At 37.8% G+C, this 27,876-nt stretch overlaps 1 protein-coding gene across 15 annotated transcripts in view; it reads left to right on the plus strand.

The window, feature by feature from the left end:
• MECOM (MDS1 and EVI1 complex locus) overlaps positions 1 to 27,876 on the plus strand; it is a 532,091-nt gene that overhangs the window by 465,779 nt on the left and 38,436 nt on the right. For 10 of the 15 annotated variants that reach the window (XM_073897608.1, XM_073897575.1, XM_073897586.1 and 7 more), the window contains 3 exons: positions 6,728 to 6,862; positions 18,804 to 18,906; positions 22,632 to 22,848. In XM_073897608.1, the coding sequence (XP_073753709.1) occupies positions 6,728 to 6,862; positions 18,804 to 18,906; positions 22,632 to 22,848 (455 nt within the window). Of the gene's footprint in view, positions 1 to 968; positions 1,077 to 2,835; positions 3,835 to 3,963; positions 4,081 to 5,372; positions 5,530 to 6,727; positions 6,863 to 18,803; positions 18,907 to 22,631; positions 22,849 to 27,876 lie in introns of those variants that run through there. The other 5 variants (XM_073897631.1, XM_025879317.2, XM_073897626.1 and 2 more) reach the window with 5 other exon arrangements.

A 27,876-nucleotide genomic window follows, 5' to 3' on the forward strand; every position in this document is an offset into this window, starting at 1 on the left:
TTAATATTTAGATCATTTGTCCTGATACATGTTTGCAAATTAAAGTTGGTTTGAGATTATAGTAAAACCATTATTTTTAATAGCCCATTTCAAGGGCAGCGCTAAACACTGCAGAACACGCATGTTACTGATTACTGCTGAGCAGACAGCGGCTTTTGCAGATTAATTTGTAACTGGGAACTACTGTAAACAGATTTCACCAGAAATCCCAAGAAATAAAGGGAATTGGTGGTGGTATTTGGCTCCTTGTATTTATTTATTGTTTTAGAAACCTCCTGATGGAAAGCAAGTTAGCCAGGGAGAAAAAACAAGCCCCTCCCCCCACCACCTTTTCCTCCAGCCCTCTGTCTTCTCTTCTGTTCCACTTCTGATGGGAGGAGGTGGGTTAGGGTCTTCTCGGAAGGAGCAAGAGGCTCCTTCCATTAGAGGCCCATCTCACTACCTGGGGATTTCAGGACCTTACTTTTAAACTTCCAGCTCTGTCGTCGGGGAAAAAAGTAGGGTGACTCTGTCTTTACACGAAGTTATTATATAATCAAACAAGAGAGGGGGCGTGGTGGGAGAGAGCCGGGGGGTGGGGAGGGTTGGGGGGGTTGGGGGGTGGAGAGCGGGAGCTAGGGGGAGAGATTAATATTTGGTGTTTGCCCGGGTCCTTCTGATGATTTTCCTTTAGTCTTTCTCACAAGTTACTCAGTAGAGAGCAAGACTGATGATGATGATATTAATAAACTAATAATGAGGCTAAATAATCCCCCATCTCTCTAGATAAATCTTCCAAGGTTTCAGAGAGAAGACGTTAACTCTTTTGTCCCTGTTTGGAGAAGAGAATGTCCTACGTAGAACTAGTCTTAGCTCAGGCGGGTGTCTGTGTTGTCTGGACTGCGGGGTGCACTCGTCTAGGAGCTCGGGAAACGCGGGCCGGCCCACGCGCTAAGCGCAGGGCAAAGCCCAGGGCCCGCGCCCGGCGGGCGGCAGCTGGTTCACCTGGACCGTTGAAGCCGAAGCCGCAGCCGCAGCCGCAGCCGCAGCGCCTTAATTCGGGGCGCAACGCCATCTACCGGCCTCCTGCCGCATCTGCAAGTACCCGGACCTTGAAAGTCGCCCCGCCTCCCCCACCCGAACCCAATATAAGGGAAAAAAAAACTCGGAGGCCCTTTCCACGAAATCCTAATTTAGCCAGGACCTGCCACTGATTCTGCCCGACCTTTTGTTTATCCACCGACGTTTCCTCCTTTTCAGAGCCGCTTTGTAAAGGGCAAGGAGGCGGGGGCCGCGGGGCTGGGGCGGGGGATTGGGGCGCTGAGCTCTCAGACCCCCTGATCAGGCCGCACTGTCTGAAGCAATCGGTTCCCCAGATTACTTGTATTTAATACACAATGCATCATAAAACAAATCCCTCATCCTGACAGGAAGAAAATAGAACAGCTCATAGCTCGAGCCGGTCCAATTTATGGCTAAATTAAAAAAAAAAAAAGGGCTCCGACAATGGGCAAGTTGAGGAAGGGCAGGAAATCAATGGCAGCAAACCGGGGCCTCTTAAAGGTTCTCAAGCGCCGAACTCTATGGGAATATCTGACCGGGTTTTAGGTTATTTACAAAGGATTTTTCCTGTCCTACCTACCACTGCTGTGCGATTTTCCCTCAAACAATGGCCATTATCTGAAATAACAGTTCAATGTCACAGATAACAGGCCACCGAAACGAATTAGTCACCACCTCTTGTCATTTTCTCTCCCCCACATCCCTCCCTTTTGTTACTATTTTTGTTTTTAAATCAGCATTTTGGGAGAAATATACATCTACTAGATTTACACGTCTGTTTGCACTTGGAGAAAACAAAAAGGGGACTTGGCGTTGTCCCCGTTTGCTGATAAAGTTTAACATAAGCGCGCTTTCCATAGACTTTCCCTTCACCCCTCCCCCGCGAGGGTCCCTAAGACTTGCTTACTTTGCTTAACTTTCCATTGTTGAGCTGAGAAGTTGGATGTGTTCATTTGTTTTTATGAATGGAGTTTTGTGATAAAAAGCATTTATTTCCATTTAACCGGTGGATTTTACTAAATTTTCCAAGGTTGGCTATAGGTAAATCCGTAGATTCTTATTTTGTCACGCATTCCCTATATTCTCTCTTCCAGTGCTGTTTCTGAAATGTTTTGATAAAAATTGACCATATATATTAGAAAGTTATTAATCACCGTACAGTACTGATCCCCCAAAGCAGCATTTATAATGTTAAAAGTTTAAAAATAACCTGAGTTGTCAAACTGCTTAATTCCACTTTTGGACTTTCATGGGGTTTTAATTAACGTATCACAGAATATGGCAAAAACTCACCAGATAATTGTCAATCTCTCCAAGCCCTTAACACACTATTTGGGCAGGTTATATGCAAAAATGTTTCAGATTTTTAAATTACTTCCTTTAAGAAAAATATGATTTGGAAAAGTAGCATGCTCTTCAGCTGATCTAACTATAATAATAGAGGGAACAGAGTATGAATTTCGATAATAATCATTTGAAAAGATGCTTAGCAGAAAACTGGAAATGGACATGTCAACTTTCACTGTTAGGCAGCTGTTTTCTGAGAATTTCTAATTACTAGATTTAGCATGAGCCAGTCTGTGTCTCTTTACCCTAAACCCCATTCTCGCCCCCTCCAGCACCCCACCCCCAGCCTTGGTTCACACACCCTCACACCCCCCCAAAGCACTTCTCCACCCGATCACTCCCATCCCCCATCTCCAACATCTCCAACACCACACACACACACACACACACACACACACACACACACACACACACACACACACACTTACACTTGTGCTTTCAGGACATCGAAACAGAGGATATTTCCCTAGGGAAAGAAATCCTGCCTGGCGAGGTCTCCCCATTGGTTGTTTACCGGAGAAATCTACATGTTTAAGGGGGATGGTGTATCCATAATCAGCCTGTCCCTATAGGACTTGGGTCTTGGCGACCTTTTTGTGACCTCTCCCGCCAGAGGAGGCTGCTGTCACTTTAAAAATTTACTGAAAGAGGAGCCCGTCTGGCTTCCGATCACTCTGGGCGGCGGGAGATAGCTCCCTTTCTCCCTCGCCCCGGGTTCTTTCTGGATGGCCGAGCAGATCCTCTTTAAAGAGACAGTTCATGAAATAGAAACCCGGCGGCTGCGCTTGGAGCTGCGAAAGGGGACGATCCCGTGAGGGTCTAGGACTGGGGAAGGCGCTGCGGAGGATCTAAAAGGGGGCTAGAGCTCCCCTCGCCTCCCCAGGCCCCCCACCTTTTCAAACTCTCCTCCTCCTCCTGCCTTTTCCCCCCCCCCCCCTTGGAACTGGGAGAGAGAAGTGGAAGAAGTTTTAGTGGGTTTCAGATAACTTTCATTACACATCGGGCTGATAAGAGCAAGAGAAAGTGAGAAAAGAGGGAGGTGATGTGAACCAGAAGGAATAGCTCCGAGCTCATTTAGGAAGGGGGGGAAAAAAAAGCCAAAACACACCAAACCCGGGTCACCCAGACGAGAGGAGACTTCATTTCTGGTCTTAAAAATACACTGTTGGCGGACAATAAATCTGAAACGCGTGGTCCTGGCGAGCAGATCCTAGAGACGGACAAAGTTATCAGAGACCTATTCGGAAATCGAGACGCGAGGCTTTCTTTTTTCTTTTTCTTTCCTTTTTTTTTTTTTCTTTTTTTAACATCCCGAGATGTGGTTCGGGATCGTTTGAAAGGATTTTCGTGCAGGAAAGCTGGGGGCAGCTGATTATTTTGTTTTGTTTGTTTTAATTCTTCTGTGATTGCCTTTTATTGCTGAGTTGAGGCCATAGAAATCTAAAGGTAAGAGAACTCACTTTAAAAAAAAAAAGTCTTGGCGATGTGCATAGTTTGTAACTTCGGACAGTTTCCTGCTTTGGCACCCCTTCTCCGGGGCGCCCCCCGCCCCCCCAGCCTTCTTTTCCTACTTGCCCGCAGTCTTGCGGAGCCCTGCTGCTTATCTACGTTGCTGGGACTGGCGATTTCCTTGTTCCTCCTGTGGAACGGTGCGGTCTGGACGCGTCTCCGGGGTGGGTCGTCCGGCCTTCGGTGGGTCTCTCTGCCGGCTGTCGGCCTTTTTTTTCTCCCGCTCTTCTCCTACTTCCCCTCCCTCCGTGTGTCTGTCCGTCGGTATCAGGGACGCAGAAGGTGGGGTTGCCAAAATCTGAATTCCTGGCACCGGCCACGCGACTTTGGAGCCGCTTTCGGCCGAGTTCCACCTTGCCAAGTAACAGCTTTGCTGTCCAACATCGTGTGCTGCTTCTCGAGAAAGTCACATTCGGACCCTTTGGCTAGATTGTGGGGATTTTTTTTTTCTTTCCTTTTGCTGTTGGTTTTTTGAAAGGGCCTTTCTCTAGAGTCCACCTAAAGGGAATTCTTTTTTTTTTTTTTTTTAAGCTATCTTTGGAACTTGACAGCTTTTAAAAACACAGGAGTGTGTTAGATGAAATGACGGAAGATGTGTTCTTACTTTATTTTACTCGAGATTTCCGAGACGATTAAGACATTTGGGAGACAAATACAGTTCTGCTAGCAAATCAAAAGTGAATAATTCACCCAGGGGGGAAACGTTTCTAGAGAAAGTTCAGCTTTTGTCTTGGGGCAAGAATATTGAGAGTAAGAAAGTTAATATGTTGGTGAAGTATTTGAATAATCATGTAACATATATGTAAAAAGACATTCTTTGGAAATGAACCTGTTTTTAAATTAATTTCACTGTTGACAGTGGCAATGGCAATAATGTTAACACGGAATAAAATTACACCTAGAATTTTATGTGCAGTATATGCAGTACTTAACTCCCTGCCCCCGCAAAAGGGAATGCTCGAAAGCTAAGGGGATAGATGATGCTTGACTTTGAAATTAACAAGTTTTCCAGGTCTTTCTGCAAATATGAAATGGAACTGGTGTTGCATTTCACTGACTTCACCCTATTTCCTTCATTAAATATTTCTCTAGTGTGTCAGTAGAGGTGCCTTTTTTTTTTTTTTTTGCTAGTCAAGAAAACAAAAGATCAACCAGAAACCAAACAAGCCAAAAAACAAACAAAACAAAAATATCAACTTTTTACTATTTTAAAATGTGTATTGCTATTGTTATTTATGCTCCCTGTGGACTTCTTGCAGGGGCGGGGGGGGGGGGGTCGAAAGTTGCTATTAGAGTCACTCAGCATTGAGAATTGAAGAAAACAACTTAAAGTTTGTAATTTTAAAAATAAGAAATTGTTAATATCTGTCTTTCTCACTAGAGAGGGTATTTAACGTGGACTTTCTGTTGTTAGTGTGAAGAGGGGTCTTGAAAAAGACTTGATTTGTGTGTGTGTGTGTGTGTGTGTGTGTGTGTGTGTAGCAATTATTATCCCTATCTTCTGTTTTGATTTTACTTTTTTAAATTGTGGGACTACTTATTGCCCTTTAATTGCCTCATGGCCAAAGGCTTATTCATAATGCCTCTTGACTAGATCCCTCAGAGCACTGGGCTTCTTCTTGAAGTTTGTGGGTGAGTTAATGAGTTGAATCTGCAACTAGGTGATTACCTGAATTCTATGCAAAATTGCTTTTGGTCTATATACCCAAGAGTTTAGTTTTTACTTTTACATAGGTGTAGATACAGCAGGGTTCTGTGGGAGTTATTTAATTCATTATTTTTTGTTCTGGACTGTCTTATTTAGTCTGTGATAGGAAACTTCCTCAAGTTTGCATTAACTGATTGACATTGCCAGCCTTTCTAGTTATTCGCCATTAGGTCAACAGTTCTGCAGTTTTTAATATTGATGTTTAAAACATTGCTGCTAGTGAATCAGAATAGCTTTGTGTAAGTATGCAAAACCTTAAAAATGGACATTTCCCATTCCAATTTTTGTTTAAGGTGTCCTAAGTAATGATTAATATTCAGGATAGGCCAAATGTAAAATCTCATGAAAAATAACAATACACAACCATAGATAATGATGGCAATTTATTACAATATTATTATATATTTTTTACTTGTTCACAAGCCAGTTCTGTTCTTTTGCTTACTAAACAAAATTGAAACATGCATTGGCATGTGTTAGCTAAAACATTAGGTTGCCATATTTTGCATGAGTGTTTACCAATCATTTGTTTTCATTTCTTTTTCTTACGTTTGGTCAGAAACATTTATGAGACAAATCTTATTATCTTCTTCCACTAAGGGTGTGATTTAATTGTTTCATGATAGTGAAATGCAAAGTGAAAAGGAATTTAGTAAAAAAACTTTATTTAAAGTTTTTTAATTGAATTAAAGGGCAAAAATGTGAAAGTATACTTACATGGGAAGACTATTTGAACCTAAAACATTGACTATTTAGTTTAGAAATATTAGGTTAATATATGCTGTTCAATATTATTTTTTGTAAAAATCACATGGAATAAAATTAAGTCAAGAGCACTCATTCATGTATAACAAGGAAACAAGCACTTTTTTTTTTAAATCAATTGACCGGTTTTTGCAATAATGTACAATGGCTTTGTTCTTCTAAAAAATAGTACATACATTGCCGCTTCTAAGGTAACTTACTATTATTCCTCCTTTATTAATAGGCATGCTGCCTGACTTTTTTAAAAAAAGGATTTAAAGGAGGACTATACACTTGAATAAAATATTTTCAAGTAATTAACCATTCTAATGAATGAACTGATATGGGAATTGATTGTTCTCATCTTCTTCCTTCCAGATCTTAGATGAGTTTTGCAATGTGAAGTTCTGCATAGATGCTAGTCAACCAGATGTAGGAAGCTGGCTCAAGTACATCAGGTTCGCTGGCTGTTATGATCAGCACAACCTCGTTGCATGCCAGATAAATGATCAGGTATGTTGTAAAGATTTTTTTGTCTTTCTTTGAGAGCACTAAAGTATCAGTGAAGCCTGAAGAATAAAAATAACAGTGAGCTGCAGTAGACCCTTGTGGCCTGTTTGTTGATATGGTGAAAGGTAATGCACAAATATAAGTAAGATGCAGAATAAAGTTATTTGCAGTATTACTTTCTTTCAGTGCTACTTTTTTGGGTAGTTTACTCACTTTGTAACTTCACAAATGCTCTAGTTTTCTGAGTGTGATTGAATGTTCTAAAAACAGTCCTATTTATTGCTAGTTGTTCTTTACCTTTTTTTCTTTACCATCATAATAGGGAAACATTCATAGAAAGTATTGAGCTACTCAATAACACTTTATGAATTTGTGCAGAAATTGGAAGTGATACACTTGAAATATTACATAGATTTTACTTGAAATAGGTAGATACACACACATACACACACACATATATATGATCTACATGCGGTCTTATCTGACTGTGCATTTTATTTTGATTTGCCTGTTTATAAATGAGAAAAACTTTTAGATTAATCAAAATACTCCCTTTTTTTTGTATATGTGAAAAGTTTAAAAATATCACTGCTGGAAATTGCTTTATGGAGGCCCATGCAGTGAGGTTAACTTTAATAACAATAACTATGAAATAAGATCATGAAAATATCATGAAGCATATTTTGCACTCAATAAAGTTAGGTTATGAATCTTGTAACTTAGTATGACAATACCTGAAACAACAAAAGGGTTAGCCTGTTAATTTTTGTTTTATAAACACTTTTGGGTTAGAATTTAATTATGTTATCCATCACTTATTTCTTTTAACCCAATGGTTTAACCCAATGGTTACCTAAATCAAATATGTCTCAAAGACCATATTAAAATGGTTGTTTGACAAATTTACTGTGAAAATCACCACCAAGAAAAAGAAAAGTTTAAATTAGATGTTTCCAATTGAAAGCTGTTAAGTAATGTTAGCATCATATGGCCTAAGACTCTATTTCAATCATCATTATGAGCTTATTCTTTGGCATTTTACCAGCTACCAGATAATTTTTACTGACTAAACTGTGTAAGAGGTAGTAAATTGTAAAATTAGGTTTAAATAGGTATCATTTAAAAATCTTCAACATATATCAAAATTAATAAACCAATCAATTATTTTTTCCCTTTGCTGTAAGAAAACAAGAGGCATTATTGACAAAGGAAAACATTATTAAATTAGCTATTGATTGGGAGCAGAATATATCCCAAGTCCATCATTTGAGTTACTGTCACATCAACAACAAACACTTTTTGAGCATACACTATTTGTAGATGTGGGAAATACATAGGTGTTGTAAGTGAATGAATTTTTCAGGTTATCTTTCCGAAAATAAAGGAGCTGACAGACCTCCAAAGGCAGTTGTAAGATGAAATAATGTAATTATATCATAATAATTATTTGCTATCCGTATTTACTGACAATAGGAGCTGTCTCCTTGGACAGATAGAACTGTTGTAGGATCAGTGAAAGGATGGTGTAAGAATGGGACTTGTGGCCAATACATTTTTTCATTTAATATTTATGTTTCTCATATTTTATAATAAATATACTCTTCTCATTGGGAATCTTGATTGCATTAAAAAAGCAAAACTATTTTGCTATTGCTAACTATGAATTAGATTGCTTCTTAGGGCAGGCATTTATAATTTTAACACAGTTACTTTTGAGGCACACATTGTAAAATATATTGCTTTCAGAAGAAAATATGCTGGTTTCATACCATACTGAACAGCATGTTTACTTATTTTAATTGAAGAATGAAGGAAAATAGTTAACCAGGAAAAACATAAAAGGCCAATATTAGACACATACTTATTATTTCTGTAAGCACTCATTTTAAATTTATGTATTTTGCTGGCAGAAATCTAAGATGGTAACAGAGTACGTATCAAATAACATAATTGTGAAATTGGGACATTACATGGTCAAGTAAGTTCACCCATAAACAACGAGAGAGGAAAGTCAGAGGTAAAAGTCAGATTTGTGTGATAGACAATATATGCATACAATCATACTTAGCCCAGTTGACAAGACAAAAGAGAACAGATACCCAAATAATGTATGCATATTTTATAAACATATTCGTCCATAAGCTTGTATGCATAGTTCTGAAAGTTAATTAAGACTACAATTTCAGACAGCTTTGAAATGTGAATGTTGGACTAGGTACAATGATAAAAGAGCTGATTGCAGAGATTCTCTAGGTCTATTTTTTTGCTCTCTTTTCCATGAGTAATAAGAGCTGCCAAATGGTGAATAAGTACAACTCATCACATAATGAACACTCTCATTGTGTGAGATATTATTTGATGTCCATAAAGACAGACCCTGGACCAGGAGTAATTATTAAACACGAACAACCATCAACTCACCTGCACAACACAATAGCAGATGAAGCACTCTCAAAAAATTATAAAAAAGTGTTTCTCTTTCCTCTCTTAGATAGAGCTCAAGTTTACAAAAAGAATTTTAATAACAAGACAGGTTTAAGTCCTGGGCTACAGAAAGGAAGAATGTCAGATGAATCTTTCAACTGTAGTCTAGTCATTATAATAATTATGATGTCTAATAAGGAAGGGAAAAGATGGCCCAGAACAAAACAAGGGTGTATAAATTATAGTTTATTTTTGCAAATATGATATTTTTAGAAATTCTGGTGTTAAAGATCAGGAGATCAGTTTTATAATGATGTGGAAGAGTTCTATAAGAGAGAATAAATGTTCTTGCTAAGATGATAATGCAGGTTGGTAATAGTGAGACAGTCAAAACATGTGTACTGGATAAACCCATATTTGATTTGTTTGGGGGTGACAAGTACTTAGGAACAGCATGGATTTTGATTTTCAAGTAAAGTTGAAAAAGGATGTAATCTGGTTTGTCTCATAAACAAAGGCCATGCGATTAACATTTTCCTAATACCTCTGTACAAGCATTTTATTTGAGGGGATTTTCCTGAGTTTAAATTTTCCAGTAGATTTCTGTGAGTTATTTTATTTTGGGTCCCCCCCCCCCGCCCAGGCCAGAGTGAGCTTTGTGGCAGTTTTCTTTCTTAATGCTTCCTAGAAAGACCCAAGCTTATTTTTTTTAGATGTCTCTTCATGTTTTCAAAAATATTGCAGTGATGTTTTTGGAGATAGGAATTCTGAAAACACTGGAGTGAACGCTTAAATCATAATTTCTAAGTAGCTGCAGCTCCTGGCTGCTATCCTTTACCACCCCCTGGAAAATATTGTATTAACTATAGTAATTTATCTTTGTAGAAGAAGGCCACACCAAAGACACTAGTAAATTAAGCTCCAATCACATTCAAGTCATAAAATAGAAGACCTATAATAATATCCAAGGTTCTTTATCCTTGAAGTCCTGATTATTTTCCCCATATTCCTTAAAGTTTCTGTACAATATTACATAGCCACACTGCTATGGCATAGCATTTAACTGGAAACTTTTATTGAGACAGACAATGCTTCAATATTTTTACATTTTAACCATCTGAAATTGTCCCCAGTGGCTTTCAGGATCAAGAGCTGGCACTGAGAGGCAGAGCAGGGCAGGAGCAAAAGCAGAGAGCTGGATGATGAAAGTTCTTTCCAGAATAGGTCCTCAGGAGGAGCAAATATGCAGGGGAAGCATGAAAACAGTAAATTATTTTGAGTTGCATTTACATCTGGAAACACCCATGTGTTGAATGTTAAGTAGGCACACATCTAGATGATTTGTTGAGGTTTCCTTTTTTTCTTTCTTTCTTTTTTATTCTGGATATTTTTGATGTCCTTTATCCTTTGATGTCTTGTTAGATACCTTTACAGACCATTCTGCTGGGTGGATGTAGCACATTGCTTTAGCTTTGGCCTCACCCTGCTCTTACCTTTCCCTCCATTCTTTGATAAGTCCCCCCATATCTCCGTATTTCTATACCTTCACCTTGAACAAAGGCAAGGTGACCCATAGACCCACATCTACTTCAGTCAAGGCCAGTTCTCATCTATGATGTGTTTGCAAATTTGGGGTACTTATGCAATAGCTAGCTCTTTGAACACAGTTTTTCCCCTAATACTTCTTCATGGTGAAACCATATTGGTTGTAATCAGGTCACTAAGGCACAATTCATGTAAGTTGACTTTACAGGCTTAAGACCTGTCCGTCCGCTCATGATAATTAGAATGATTTGGGCGTGTGCTTTGGGGTAACATTTTATATGTATTTATTCTACATCCTGGAAAGGAACACGGTTTCATTCAAACTCCTGGCCTTGCCCTTAGCATGGTCTATAACTGGAATAAAGTTCTCAGAAACCCAAGACATTATTAATCTTGTCATTTACACAAGGTGATAAGTCCTTTCATTTTTAAACAGGCCCTTGACAGCTGGTATTTAGTAAGTAGAATAAGAGAAGTCTGCTGTTCCCTTTGAATGAAAAGCAATGTGTCAATAAGAGATTATCCAATGCCTGATGTATATTTTGAAGAAATAAGATATAGAAGCATGAGCGAAATCAAGGTCAGAATTCACTTAGGGGATTCTGCCAGCTCTCTTGTGGTTAATGAACGGCAGCAAGATTCTACAGTGTTTTCAGTTGGAACAGGCATTGTTCTCGTTTGTGCTGTACCTTATAAAGTTTTAACTGCTTCCAGGACGATCATGGCTGAATTGGCACACCCACTTTCCCTCTCCTTAGGTCCACGTCAGTGGGTCTATCAGACGGCTGAGACACTAGAGCAGTATTATTACTGCAAGCTTATTATGAACTCAATTATCAAGTTATTTTCTTTGGCTTTTTACGGAGAAAAAAAAAGTTTTCCTGAATTATTCAATTAATGCAATTTGTGCAAAAAAGCAGGGAAGACCAGCGATGTAAAAAGCAAAATGTAATTTGTTCGCTTCTTTCCACTTTTTAAAAATGTTTGCGTCAACTGTCAGGTAATTTGTTAATTTGCTCTTCCTTTACAAGGATTTCTGTCCACATTTTCTGTGACCTCTTTTGATGTTAAAATTATTATTGGCTTTGGGCATTTGCTTTGCTTTCCTTTTAAGTCAAGTTCCACTTTTATACCAAAGTTACGCTCTGCTGTTTTAAGATGAATGCCGGCTGGCAATACCCAGAGCCTGGCCTTGTGAACGAGGCCCACGCTGACTTTGGGGGGATGTTGTCTGGCTGATAAGTTACTTCCTTCACCCGAAGATGAAACTGTCTCAGATATAGTTCGCCATTTGATATTCACACGATAAAACAAACAGCAGTGCCCACCCCCTCCCCCAAAATGTTTCCCTCACATAATGATGCTCAGGACACAAGACAGCCATAACACTATGCAGACTAGGAATTTTATGAAGATTCACAGGTCACGGAAGTTGAAAAAGTGGATGACCTGAGGTATTCTGTGCACATTTTAAGGAACTAGTGTTTGCCTGTATATTAACACCTGTCATTCAGGAAGATCTCAAAGCATCACATCCATACTACATTCCAGCTATTTCTGGAATGGTGCCAAAAAGATAGTCATCAGAATGCATTACCATCCATCAAGGCGGAAAACATGTTGGTCAAGGACACAAGAAAAGCCTCCAGCCTAGTAAAGAGCCCAAAGATGATCTTTAGCTTCCTCATCACGTGATGATGGAACTCTTTCCAGGCGTTCTGAAACCATTCAGAATGATCGGTGTTCATAGAATCAGGTGAAATGACCACATTAAAGACAGGTGACTAGTGGATATTTCTTGTGGGGACTGTAGAGTGATCCTTAGAGGCCATTTAATTGAAACTTTAAAAGCTTCCAGGCTGGGTACACTGTAGGTTCCAGATATAATAGTAGGTGGATCCTTATCATTTGCACTGTTTATACAAACTAAAAGCAACAGTTCTGTTTTGTGCCGTCCAATAAATTATACCTGGCTTTCTCTTCATGTTATTAATAAAGAGATAAAAATGGGGGGAAAAGGTTCTCCTCCAATAATATTTTTGTCCTGAAAATAACAAGTAGATACATATATTTGGATATAGGTAGACACTACCTCGTATTTCTCAAACTATCTTCTAGTCTTTAGACCGTCATCCGAAAGACGAATATGGTATACCATCTCTTTGGAGAAATTAAGGAAACTGAGGGTGGTTTGCTTTGGCAGAACTTGGCCATGATAAAGCTTCCGTTCTGTTAGACAAATATCTTTCCATTCTGTCATCAATATCTGTCTCCTGAAGATACTTCTTGTTATCTCTTACCAGTTAGGCTGAGAATGTATAATAGAGTCCCTCTTGTTGAGGCTAAAAACTGGACATTCCTTGTGCCCTCCTGAACACTGGGGCTTCCCACATTGCTATGGGTAGATCGGGGGTCCAGACCGTGTTTCCTAAAGCCAGCACATATGCACACATTGTCTTTGTGGACCTGATGTTACCTCTCTGCAGCACCAAGGCTGACAGATGTGTTCATATCTAATGTTGACTTTGTTCAGATATGCAAACTGTCACCTACCTCCCCTCCCACCTAGCTTCCAAATGTTAAAGTTCCACTCAGTTGTTCCTAGTCTTCTGACTGATACATTGCGTGAAGCTATAGAAAAGAAAGCACTCAGGCTGAATGTTGGGAGCTGGGAGAGGCAGAAGTCACCTGTCAACTTCAAAGGGAGAAGACAGCAATAGTCTGAAAAAGTTGTCTCTCCATACAGATTCTGCAGGGAGTACATTTCTCTATTATTTCAATTATTACAACTTCCTGAATAGGTTGAAGGTCATTCATAATTCACACTTCTGTCATTTTTAGACATGCCAAATGCTGTCTATTAAGCATAAATAAAACTTCAGTGTTTGACCAGGAAAAATAAACGGGATTCATAATAATGAGGCCCTGTTCATCTTTTTAAAAGTAAATGATGTGTTTTCTTTTTTTCTTGTTTTCCCCCCTGTGCACTGAATTTCTCTTCTGTCTCAATAGTACAAGCACAATACTTTAAATTGATCCAAGCACAGCAAACTAGACTGTAAGTCTGGTCTGACAGATTCTAGATTTTTCTATTTTATAGGATAATAAACAAGAACCCACATTATTATCATTTATAAATACAAATAGTAGCATTGTCTGTTTGATGGAGGACTAGGTTGAACACAGGCCTTGACAGTATAAAACAGAATTCGTCTGAAGTCTTTTATAGCCTATTAACTTTCCTATCAGAATGCTTGTAAGCATCCATACTCTTTTTAGTGCTTGTGCTCTTGGACTTAAATAACAAAAGAACATGAATATTTAATAAAATATGATTAATTCCAATTCCAACTACATATAATATATAACTATATATAACATATATACAATGTACTATACATAATATATTATTACATATCCTTATATGATATATAATTAGAATTAAGCATATGCCATTAAACATTCATTTATATTAATAGATAAAATATGAGATTGCTAATATTTTATGCAAATTTGAAATTTTCCCGAGGTGTATACTTTGCCACATTTATAGGTCACATATAAAAATATATAACATATCCAAGCACGTACATGCTTATACATAACATTGTATGAAAATACACCTTTTGGAAGTCTAAAATTTGTTAAATCAAATACAATCACCACTGCCTTTTTTTATCCTTAGCTTAGCCTTGCAAATATTAACTGAAGGGATATTTGTTTGACATTTGGAACTGGTTTCAAGGTTTGATTAAAATACATTAAATATAATAATTATGTTTAGAGTAATTTCTATATAGATGAATATAATATTAAATTTATGCCTTAAATTGTGAATTTTACCACTAATAAAAGTGAACAATTTGGGGAATTTCTAGTTTTATTTTCAAAATCTAGTGATTTAGAATTAAAAAAAAATTTAGAAATTTTACTACTATGCTATTTTAGCAAATTTAGAAAATTAAAAAAGTACAAAATGATCTAGTAATGAAAACATTTACTGTAAATATTTATTCTTATAAATTGAGGCATCCAAAGATCTAAATATAATATCCATACTTACAAAGATAGAAAAATAGATTTCTGGAAAAATAAAAAGAGTCCACAAAGATATTGGGAAATTAAAATTTTTTATATGATAAAATGAAAAAAAACACCTTAACTTTCAAAAGTGTCAGATGTATGCACAATTAGGTCATGGTCATAACATGTTGTATTTCTGGAATTTGTTATTTGCTACCAAAGAGAAAACTCTAGAGGAGTTAACACATTTTAAAAATGCTTATCATGACTTTTAAAAGAACGGAATTTTTATATATTCCTATTTTCTTATACTCTAAGGCCCCGTTCCTCTTATCTTTCAACTAATACTGTGAGGAATTGAGTTTTTTTCCTTCTTATAAAACATTCCGAGAGAGACACAGCAAAATAATAAATCAACAACCCTTTTTGTATCAATTTGAACTTTTTCTAAGTCTTTGAGACTCTTTATATACTTGAGTTGAATTCCTCACAAAATCCCAGATTCAGGACAGTTTTATTTTGGATCCAGATAACTTTTTCCGTAAAACCCCCTGATGGGAGAAGAGACCTTTTCTTTTATGGAATTTAACAGAGTAATGATTTCCTTCCATTTTTCTCCAACTCAAAAACCGGAGAGGTTATATTGGTAGGATCTCTGCTTCTGATACATAACTCAGATGACATATAATTTGCAGGACTGCAATAGAGCTGAGATTTTGAGAATACATTGAGTTTAAAGACATTATGGTTATATTTTTTATAAGCATGGCCAAGAATACTTAATACACAAACCTGTGGGAAAAAGCTACATAAATCACTTCTGTTATTTATTGCATTTTTATTTGCTGAAAGACCTATTTTATAATATAAAAGTAGAGATGTGTGATATCTGATTTTCTGAAAGGCTTGATTCCTCCAAGATTACATTCCATCATTCCTCCACGTAGTTGTTTTGAGGCAACAAATTGTCATTACGTTTTTGTTTAAACTCCTCCCCTCACTTCTCCAAGGCTGCTGGTGAATTATTATTGCTAGAACATAAATTAACTTTATAGGTAGACATCTCTGGATTCGAGTATTCAAATTATATTTTGGGGTCATTGTAATTATAGGTGGAAAAATATAATGTTACCGAATTTCTCTAAGATCCTGAGAGATGAGATATAAAGAGGATCACAAGTGGTAGCAACACCTCGAAAAAATCCACTAGATTTGTAAGGGTGTGGTAGATGGGACTTCGAGGCACATTCTTATTGCTATATGAGGAAGCGTGCCCAGAATCTGCCCTCATTACGTCTGGCGCTTGCCAGTTCTTTTCAAACCTCGGTTTCATGAGCACCGTAAAAATTCACTTAAAATCTAAAAGAACACCCTGAAGTTAAAACCCACTCTACTTTACCTTGCCTTTCATGGCCTGGAATGTCACCTTTTACCTCCAGTAAATAAAGCCAACATCAACACTCTTCCGTGTCCTTTATTTTTTATGCACTCAATATTCCTCACATGACAGTCTGGACACTTATAGGGAATTACAGTAGCGATCGATGTCCCTGCAAAGAGAATTGTCTCTATATTCTATACTTAAAATGTACCTATCATTTTCTTTTGTTTCTTGGACTGTTCACACTGGATTGAGTCAATCTGAAATGGAATTAAGAGACGTGATTCAGAGTGGACCACAAAGAAATCATGATATCACAATACTTCCTTAAAATGACCTGGCATGTGTGTCTAAGCAGCGTTCCCCAACAGAGACAATCGCCCTGTGTGACGATCTTGCAGGGTATTGTCTCTTTAACCTCACTATTTCCGAGAAGCCACCGAAAAGTTCTAATATGTCACAATTCAAATGTCAACATGTTGTTGGAAAGGAAGCTAATAAGTTAAACCTTTGAGAGATGCCAAAAAAAGAGGTGATTCAAACTGTTGAGAGAAGTCCATTGTTTTCTAAAGGGAAATAGAACTCCAGAATGAAATGGGGTGCTTATAAGCATTTAACTGGAAGGTTTAGGGGGAAAAAAGCAAATGCACATTAATTTGTCTCAACCTGATAACTTTTTGAACAGAACTATTCCTCTCAGTGTACTTCCCAAAACAGGAAAATGTGCAGGTGAGGGTTAATAAGATACAAACTGCACACTCACTGGTTTTTGTGGAAATAGCACATAACAAGGAGTAATTTTCTTAAGATAGTCTGAGCCTATCTATGGGTAGATATAAAGAATCTTAGGTTATATAACATATTCTAGCAACATTTTGCATTTAGCATTATTTTCTATAAACCAACTTCACATGGTTGAATTACTGTTGAATAAAAAATGATTTTATTTTGACAGGAAAGAAACTAGGCAGAAAACACTCCTCATTGAGTGATTTTTTGGATTTAGCAGAATTTGGTGCTGTGATGTTTTTATAGAAAAATAAACAACTGGACTTTAGAGCCACCTACTGGAATAAAGAGGCACATACTTATATTTGATGTCTTCTGTTTTTCGAAAGATAAACAAATAGATAAATACCAGGAAAGTTATGCACATTTCTGTTGATCTTATAAGGTATTAACTTACTCAGTTTTTCTCAATTTGAAATGTCAAATATCCTGCAAGAAACCAACAGTTAAAGCAATACCCTCTAAAGATATTCTCATAGTTCTTAGTAATTTGTGTTATGTGAGTTTTCTCCCCATTGGATTGAGACTGAGCAGAATTGAATCCCTAGTTTTGTTGAATTGTCTTTGTTGCTCTGGTGGAACTGTGTGTGTGTGTGTGTGTGTGTGTGTGTGTGTGTGTGTGAATGTTACTGGTCCCATTTTCACCAATTAATTGTATAATCTCATTTTTTCTTCCACAACCTCTGTCTGGTCATGGAGTTGTTGTTTAATAAATAATCTTAGAATAAGATTAAAAACTAAGAACATTTTTTGTGGTAAAATGAATAAGTACCTTAAGTATTTTCATGATTAAATGCTTTTTTATTGAGATATGATTGACATATAACATTATATTAGTTTCAGGTGTGCAACATAATAATTAGCTATTTGTATATATTGTGAATTAAGATGCTTTTATAGATTAAAAGAACCCTGAAACCTGGACAAGTAAATTGGACAATGACTCGCCTAAGGTCACAGAGCTGGTGAGGGGAAAGGTAGGCAGCTCTCAGAAATTACAGGTCCATATTTGCCCCACAACTTCTAGTCAGTCATTAACAGATTTATTAAATTTTTTCTCTCCTCAGAATTTTGCTAGAAGGCAGGGGAATAAGCACCACCCCCTATCACCCTAGTGAATGAATCAATTAAAGGCATATCGCCTGCTTTCAGAGAATGGGAGTCAGGAGCTGGGGCATGAGGGCAAGTCCTGGATCTGGGAGTACTGATGATTGGTGAGAGGGGGATTAAGCTTTTTAAAAACAAAAGGTTCTCCTTTGACTATATTCACTACAGCTCAGCTCTTTATGTCATGTCCTTCCAATCTGCTGCCTTAAAAACACCTTGTTGAGAAGGTGGCTGCCTTAGAGGACATGTTAAGAGAGGTCATTGTGCCCTTGCCGCCCTTTGCAAGGCTACTGCTGAATAATGCCAGACACATTCCGCTCTGTGAATACCTGGGCGGGGGGTTCACTACAGTGAGGAATTCAGAGAAGGGAAAGTTCTTCACTAAATACTAAACAAGGTGTATGTGACACAGAAAGCCTTGTGTAAAGACAATTTGATTGGTGAAGTAGGATTTGGAAGAGCTTTGTGAATTGGCATGAGAGTCACAGCTTTCCATCTGTCATCAGAAGGCTAATTTTCAGGACACAAAACAGGAAGTCACGCTTCTTTTGATAAAAATAAAAAGAAATATGTTCAGGTCTGAGAAAATGTACAGATATTAGTGGATATCTTGCCCTTTCTTAACATTCACTTCTTTCTCTCTTCCCATCTCATCCATTTCTGGTCTTACTGAAGATATTTTATAGAGTAGTCACAGACATTGCACCGGGAGAGGAGCTCCTGCTGTTCATGAAGAGTGAAGACTATCCCCATGAAACTATGGCGCCGGATATCCACGGTTAGTACTGCTCACGCCACTGTCCCCACTACCCTCATTCGGTCCCTGTGATGGAGCATCCCCATGAGTCCATTGCACGTGGCATATATCAGTTTTCCTGGCTCTTTAACATCGGTTTTAACAAACTCTTTCTCTTGCGACTGGCTCTTTCCTTGGCTTGACATCTGATGTTACTTTGAAGCCCAGGTCAGCAGAGGTTTTCCCTAAAGTGGAGGTGAAAAGAATTTTGACTATTTCAACTGAGATATACCACATGGTTAAGTTTTTTGTCAATGCCTTAGCTATGGGGAGAATCCTTTCACTGTACAAAAGTCATTTCAGGGAACTCAGTTTGTACTTTCATAAATCTGGTGGCTGTTTCTTCCCATCTATGTTCTGTTACTGGGAAAACTGTGTCAATGGGAGAAAAATCCTAGCCAGCATGACCATATGGGAGAGGGTTGAAGGGATGGGGATTGGGAGAAAAGTACACAAGAGGAGATTTTACAGCCAGAGAAATTTTTATTTGCCAGAGACCTATTCTAAATCAAATGAAGGGGGGATCTGAACAATTATATTTACTAGTTATATGTGTACAGGACAGATAAAGAGAAAATTCTACCCATATTGATTTGTATCATTGGGATAAAAATTGAGTACTGTTTTCTTTCTCGTTCTTACTTTTCTCTCCTAATATAACGTGATTTGGTTCAGCATAATCTAGTGGCGTCTTTAGAGTGTTTTTTAGCTGGAAGGACCACTGGGAAGGGTTACTCACACCAACTTAGCTGACAGGTGGGGATCGAGCCACCTGCCATCCCTCTGGCATTCCCAACGGGAAAACCTCAGTCTCTCCTTCTTTAGCTCCTCCGAAGGATGCCACCAGTCTTGGTTGGCTCTTTACTTGAACATTTATTCCTTTGGTTGGGCTGCATTCTGCCTTTTTTGTAGATTATAGCAGTTGTATTTTTGGGAACCTTTTGGAAATTCTTTTCTTCTTAGAAATCCAGTGTTCTCAACCAGCCTGGTAGAGTTTCAGCCTGAATAGGGAGTCTCGTCCAATGGGGTGTGTGAGAGCTGAGGGTGTATATGATAAGAAATGTAATCTGAGCTTTCTCTAGAGTAAGGCAACTTTCATTGGTGAATGTTAGGTCTTAAAAGGTTTTCAAAGAATTATTTTTAGAAATATAAATGTTCTAGATACATAAATACTCTAAGTGTTCTAGTTATATAAATATTCAAAATATTCTAAATTCTAAATATAAATATTTAACAATATAAATATTCTAAAAAACTAAATAGAAGTGACTATTCTTCTTTTAGGGCTACCATTCATAAATGACCTGCCTTTACAACACTCTTGAACCCATCAGTTGCTTTTTGTCTTCATTGTGTCATATCCATATCCATATATATATACACCATATATGTTATATGTAATGTTTATGGTGTTTAATGGTGATTTGTGTTTTATACTCCTAGGATTTCACATTGCTTAGGAGAGAGAAAATAAAACACATGCATCACACACCTACTGTATACCAGATATATGCTCTCCATTTATTATCTCATTTGGTCTTACACATAGATCAAGCCTGTAGGAGAGGAATCATTTCCGTTACACACACAGAAAAACTGAGGCTACCTAAAGCTAGGTAAATTGGTCAAGACCACATGACTAGAAAGTAGTAGAATCAGCTTTCAAACCAAGGTTTTGCTATCTCTAAAAACTAGGCCTTTTCCATCCATTCTGTGGCCTGGAGGTTCTGTTTGTGTTCAGACTGCTGGTGAGATCCTAAATGTAGATCTTTTTTTCTTTTTCTTTTCTTTTTTTTTTCTTAGAGAGGGTGAGAGTGAGAGCAAGCAGGGGTGGGGGAGAGGGGGCGCAGAGGGAAAGAGAGAATCCCAAGCAGACTCTACGCCCAGCACAGGGGCTCAGTCTCATGACCTGAAGTCATGACCTGAGCCAAAATCAAGAATTGAATGCCTAACCAACTGAGCCACCCAGGCACACCCTAAATGTAGATCTTAAATATGTGAATAGTGTGACAGATTATAGGAAATATTTCCATTACCTGGAAAATGTCATCAAGAAACCTGACTTTAGAGCTGAGGTGATTTATTTTAGAATAAATCCTTAACCCTCTACCGTCCAAAGTTGACACACATATTAAATCTACACAGTGATTTCTTTACCATCCTGGGCTCCCTGTTATTGGTTTAGTTTAAATGAAACCAGTATTGTGTGTGGATTATAGCGGTGGTGTCCCATTTGACTTCTACTTAACTTCTCACACTATAGCTAGGCTTTCTGACTTTCAGTGGTTTTCTGCTCCCTTCTTAGCATGGGCCCCAAAAACCCCTAGTGACCTGCTACCCTCTCTTCCTTCACTTCCCATTGCTTCCCTACATGCACCCTATCGACCTGCCCTGTTTTACTACAGCTTTGCCTTTCCACAAGCTGCCATGCTCTTCCTTTCCTTTACCACCTGTCCATGCTGTTTCCACTGCCTGAGATGTCCTCTCTCATCCCACTTCACCTGCGGATGCTCGCTCATTAAAAAGCCTTTTCTGAACCTGTCTCCCTCAGAGTAGATGGATTAGACACGTTCCTCTGGGCTCCTTTAGGACCTATGCATGCTTTGGTCATAAAGTATATCACACTCTATTTGTTCACATGTCTATCCCCTTGAGTTTCTTATGTAGTCATTCCCTAGCAAAATGCCTAGCATTTGTTGGTGACTAAAATATTCCCACAAAAACAGTCAGTCAGTGAACAACTGGCTATAGGTCCTGGCTATAGGGCTATAAAACAGGGATTATGTGTCACGTTGCCCTGGGTGTCATTTCAGCATTGTGAGCTGTTTTCAAGCCTTCTGTGATTGCGTCTGTGTGGGCTGTGCATAGTATGGCCTCACGAGCAGGCTAAAAATGATTCAGGTGGAAAGAATAGGAACAATACCATCACTACCTGACACTTTATAACCTTGTTATCACTAGTTCCCACTATGACCACTTATTTATCTTTCTGATTCAGAGTGCAAATGCATATATTTGCTGTTTAAGAGGGCCCTGCCAATTAGCACTGACCCTAGGGTAACATAAATTAGCCTTGAAGGGTACTAAAAACATCCTGTGTCCCGTTACGTGGTAATGGAAATGTAATGAAACATCCAAGTTTACTGCTATTAACCAGGTATCAGCATGACTCAGATGGGGACTCAGTGTCCCATGTGCCCTCTAGGTAACATGGCCCAGTGAGAAGGGTATGAGACAGAGATGGGTTCAAATCCTGGCATGACCCCTTGGCTCTTGGTTACTGGACTAATCTGAGCTTTAGTAGCCTTATCTGAGAATGGGACAAAAATCCGACTTACAGTTTCTCCTGATCGGGTTTTGAGAAGTATCAGGAACCCATGAACAGGGTTGAGGAAATAGATGATGCAGTCAGTGGTCATTATTACTTTTAATGAATATTAACCCCTGGAAGGGTTTAAGCCATAACGTTCTTATCTGGTAAGGAGGCTCCACAGGCTATACTGAAGCCACAGGAACCACATTATCCTGCTAGGCTGCGTCCTGGCTTCTCTACAGGTATTACTTTTAAGTCAGGTTAAAAATGGCAGTGGTGGAAATAACAATGAAATAATTTCTAGTATGTCTTCCATAATTCGGTAAGAACTGCTGGTTTGTGGTGACACTTCCTGAGCGGCCCAGGCCTGGTAACATCTGAGTTATTTTCACAGAAGAACGGCAGTATCGCTGCGAGGACTGTGACCAGCTCTTTGAGTCCAAGGCTGAACTAGCAGATCACCAGAAGTTCCCCTGCAGTACCCCTCACTCAGCATTTTCAATGGTGGAAGAAGACTTTCAACAAAAACTCGAAAGTGAAAACGATCTCCGAGACATACATGCAATCCAGGAGTGTAAGGAATGTGACCAAGTCTTCCCCGATTTGCAAAGGTTAGAAATGGCTTGTTGCACTACGGAACATGTTTATTTACTCTACAGTCCAGTGTTGTTATGCAGTTGGTATGCTGAATTTTCAGAATGTACGCAGATGGGAAATTTGGAACTGTGATGAGCCTGAAAAAGTGTGCTAGGGACATGTTCAGAAATCAGTTTTCACTGGAAATTCTTATCTGTAAAACATTTACAGTGGAGTTGGAATTAGTTATTTTGATGCTAGCCAGAAATTAATGTGTTTATGTTTGTTTAAGGAGTGTTATTGGCAACTGAAAGCTTAACATTGCAGCATAAAATAGGACTTAGAGGAAGAATCAAGAATGCTGGAACCACACTGACGCCAATTAAAGTCATCATATGCCAGACAGTAAAGCTGCCTCTAGAAACATCTAGATGATTCAAAAAATAAAAATAAAAAAAGATTGGTTCTGGTATACACTTAATGAAAGAGCAATGATCTTTTGATAGATTCGTGTCACCTGTGGATTTCAATTTCAACTATTTATCTAAACTGCACATATATAAAAGAATAAGAAAATCATGTCCAATGAAGAAAATGTTCTGTTTCCCAAAAGGGAAAAAATAAACTTGATCTAAATGAAATTATTCTTTAATACTTATTTTTAACAAAGTAAAAATCATGTATCAGCAGTATATTAACTTTTGTAGGCTTTTGAACTTCATTCAAGAGCATTTTTTTATTTCTATTAAAACAGCAACTCTGGAACCTACCCTTGGAAAACTTTATTGATAATTATGCTGATCCCTCAGATCAGGGATGTATATAACGAGCCAATAGGTTTTCTGTTTGTTTCTACCTAGTGGTTTTTGCCTCGGCGCACAAGCAGTTTTAGTAATTGCTTTCATTTCTTTGCTTTTAAATCCAGAAACGATCCTTGGAACCTAGAATCAGAATTCCAAATGGGCATAACGTTGTATTTTAAGTGGGAATGGTAGTATATCAACTGGTCTTACTCAAGAGTATGAATTACTCATGGTTTATCTTGGACTCTCCACCTATTGCCCTTGACCATTTTGTTTCCTTTCTTTCCTTAGTGCCTTCCCTTCTTTTCTCTCCTCTTTCCCTCTGTTCATTGCCCTGCCTTCTCGTCTCTGGCTAGGCTTCTTGCAGGAAAGGATTTCACACAGTAGTCATTGATTTTAGTGCATAAGTAACTAAAAAAGCATCAAGTATAACCCAGTCCTTGAGGAGACTGAGTCAAAAGAATGAATTTCTAGGTTTGAAAATTCAGGCCTCATTTAGCTTTTAGAGAGTAAAGGGGAATAAAAGGGCTTTCCCAGTACTCATCTCTACTATTTAATATAAATCCATGTAGAGAATAAATCTGTTATGGATATTTGGTAAAACATAGGTTTGTAATGAAGTCATAGCATGTCTCATAAATATAAATGTGACCAAATTAAAAAATGAAATAAAAGTAATAAATACCAGTGGGTAAGGAAAGTATTTATATGTAAAGCAATATCTCTGATGCCAGAGATTAAGTATATTTACTTCAATTTTGTTATCAGAGATAATGGACAACATTATAAAACAAAAATTCGTGGACTAAACACTAAAATGTAATTCCTACTTCCCACTAGAAGTGTATGGCGACACTTAGGTGGAGAGAGGTTCTTACTCTGACTAGCTGTAGGATTGAGCCCGAGTCAACTCTACTTAATGCCAAAACCAACTGTCAGTTTGGTTCCTTCAGTCAAACATTCAGTGGAAAACAATAAGGAAACCTAATTATCTGGTATTGGATGAACTCTCAAAACTTACTTTTCGGTAACTCAGCCAGATGGATCTAGCATGTCACTATGCAACCTGATGTTGACCATCTAAGTGGTATTTTTGGTTATATAATTTAGCCATGGGCAGAACCTACATTCCTTGAATATTTTCCACTTTGTCGAATCCTATATTGTTGCTTTATACAAATGAGAAATCCTTTTTTGACATGGTAATTATTCTGTTCTGTATCTTTCTGTAAAGTGTTAAGAAAAAAAATACCCCCTTCCCCCGCTACCCCACCAAAAAAAAAAAAAAAAAGGGCGAGGAACAAAGGTTGATATACAGAAGTTGAAAAGAACCCAGAAGACTAGGCAAAACTCCATAAATTAAAGTTCTATGAAAAGTGGAGAAGTCTCACTCATGACTGACTGGATTGCTTCTTTGTGAAAGAAATGCACATTGGCTTCTATAAGAACTACTTGCCTTTTTATTCTTTCTAGTACTGATAAACCGATAGCTGATAATTCCATGGAACAATATGGATTTTATGCTTGAATAGAAGAAAGAAAAGAAAGTTCCCTTTGCACTGCTATTTATTTTTACCCCTGTATACCATGTACTATACTCTTGAAACTCTATCATCTCTTTGGAGTTAGGATACGGGAATAAGACTCCATGTATAGGCCAGTCTCTGCCACTAGATTTCAGAGTTTACGAGTTGACATACACATTGGAATATAATATATGTCATAAAATGGCATGCCTTCCTGGGTTTGGATGGCTAAGGATGACAGGGAGAATATTAATCTGTGCAATGATTGGAAGATGTCCCTGACTCAGTTCAATGTTAACTGCAGTCGATGGTATCTCTTTCTTAACTCTCTTAATAACATTTCAACTTGTGTAACAAATAGGGGATTACATATTGTAGATAAAGATAGGGCTGTTCTGGTGACTCCACACACCTGTACTCTCCTGGTACCTTTTGTTCACAGAGATATCACCATTTGTGCTCAAATAGAATAGCATTACAAAGTTGACTGACTCATGGGGGCAGGAAAAGTAAGTTCATGTGCCAGTATGAGTAGGTTTGTAGGGAGAAAGCTGGGGAAGAGAAAAAATATGGGAAAGATATTTCTGATTTATCAAGATATGAGAAAGGTCACTTTTTTACATATACTGCCATGCACACAATCTACACCACTACTGGATTTTTCTAGGCACACAGGCATCTTACTTGATACTCGAATTTAGAATATTCATCTCACAGAAAAATAAAACTTGGGAAAGAAAGAGTGCTTACATGCTTGGTAGTCTTTTTTTTTTTTTTTTTTTAGTATCTTTTTACTATGGAAAGTTTCAAAATATACAAAACTAGAGAGGATGGTGTAATAAACCCCCATAGACTCAGTTTCAATAATTATCATACAAGGCCAGTCTTGTCTCAGCTATATACTCGTTCGGATTATTGAAACAAATCCTGGACATTATGTCATTTTATTCATAAATAGCTCAGTATGTATCCGTAGAAAAAAAGGACTCCTTAAAACACACATTTCAACACCACACTTTAAAAATAATGATTCTTTAGGATTACCAAATATAAAGTTCGTGTTCAAATTCCCCCAGTTATCTCATTATTTTGGGGGTTTTTTTGTTTGAATTAAGATCAAACTAAGGTCCACCAGTGCAATTAGTAGGCATATCTCTTATGTCTCTTTTAATTTATAAGTTCCTCCAAAGTCAGTCTCTTTTTCTTTTTCTTTCTTTTTCTTTTTCTTTTTCTCTCTTTTCTTTCTTTCTTTCTTTCTTTCTTTCTTTCTTTCTTTCTTTCTTTCTTCTTTCTTTCTTCTCTCTCTCCCCCTCCCTCCCCCCCATTAAAATTTATTTATAGAAGAAACTGCTTTTTCCTGTAGCATTTCCTCCAGTCTGGATTCTACTGATCATGTCCCCTTCGTGTTAACATCTTTCTCCATCTTCTCTACTTCCTGTAAAATATCCCAAGCCTTGATCAGATTTAGGTTCATTGTTTTAGGAAGAATACCTCACTGATGTTATGGTTTATTTCCTTCAGGAGGCACAAGATTTATTTATGGATTGCCTAGATTTACTAATTGTTTATGTGCTATGAAATGAATGTTTTCTATCATTCTTTCATTATTATCTATACTAATTCTATGCAGAGAAACTTCCCCTCATTGTTTATTTGCTCACCCTGAAGTACAGTTCATGTAGGAAAGGCAGGACATGTGAGTGAGTTTCCCCCCTTTATTTACTAGTTTTCAGAATAATGATTTGGCTTCCCAGCATCTTCCAAGTGTGACCAGTGAGGCTTTGCTTGTGTGATTTTGAATATTGTTTGTTAAAGGATGAGGTTATTATTTTTGTTGATGCTTAAATTTCCTCATCTCTGGTCAGTGGGTGTCTTTTCAGGTTGCTACCTTAATTCTTTTGACCCGATCTATAATTTTCTTGCATTTTGCCATTACAAGATGTTCAGGGCCCAACTTGTGTATCTTGGGCTTCAACTTTGAAACAGGCTGTTTCTCCAAGGAGCTCTGGTTACTTTATTTGGGGGTAGCATCCCAGTGTGTTATATGTGTGTATTTAATTAAGAAACATGTTACAAACATCTGAGTATCACAGCAATCCATTATCTATAATATTTGCTTTTCATTGCATTCATGCAGATTTCATATACAAGTTTTAGAAGAGAGGGAAATACTTGAGAAGCAAAAATATTCTAAGCTTTAAACCAGAGAAATTATGCTTGTGAGAAACTTCTAACTATGCTTTTCCTTTGTGGGGCTTTAATAGTGCATCCGCTTATAATATTATACACTTTTCTTTCCTCCCTAATTCATAGGCACTTTATATATGTACACTTCTATATCTGTGTATATCCATATCCATTCGTCAGTTCATCTGCTTGACCATCCATCCGTACATCCCAGGGTTATATTGGGAAATTACTTGTTGAATAGTTAGCATACAGTTCACTTTCCCATATGGTGATATGGGTGAAAACAAAAGTACCTTTTTGAATCTAGAGGTTATAGGCCTCAGATAGCATACCTGCCTGCATGTTCTTAAGCATTTTTGAGGATCTTCTGTTTGAGTGCTTGTGTTTGAATTAAGTGGGTATGAGCAGTATGTGTTGCCCTTAGAAGGGTGTAGTGAATCGAGACCTGGACAAATGACAAGTCACTTACCATGCCCTTGAATTGGCAGCTAATCCCTGATAGCCATATCGGATTTATTTCCTAACAACAGGGGTACTTCTCTCA

The sequence above is a fragment of the Callorhinus ursinus genome, unplaced genomic scaffold, assembly GCF_003265705.2.
Source record: "Callorhinus ursinus isolate GAN/ISIS: 27379988/994484 unplaced genomic scaffold, GSC_fseal_2.0 scaffold1, whole genome shotgun sequence".
Classification (NCBI taxonomy): domain Eukaryota; kingdom Metazoa; phylum Chordata; class Mammalia; order Carnivora; family Otariidae; genus Callorhinus; species Callorhinus ursinus.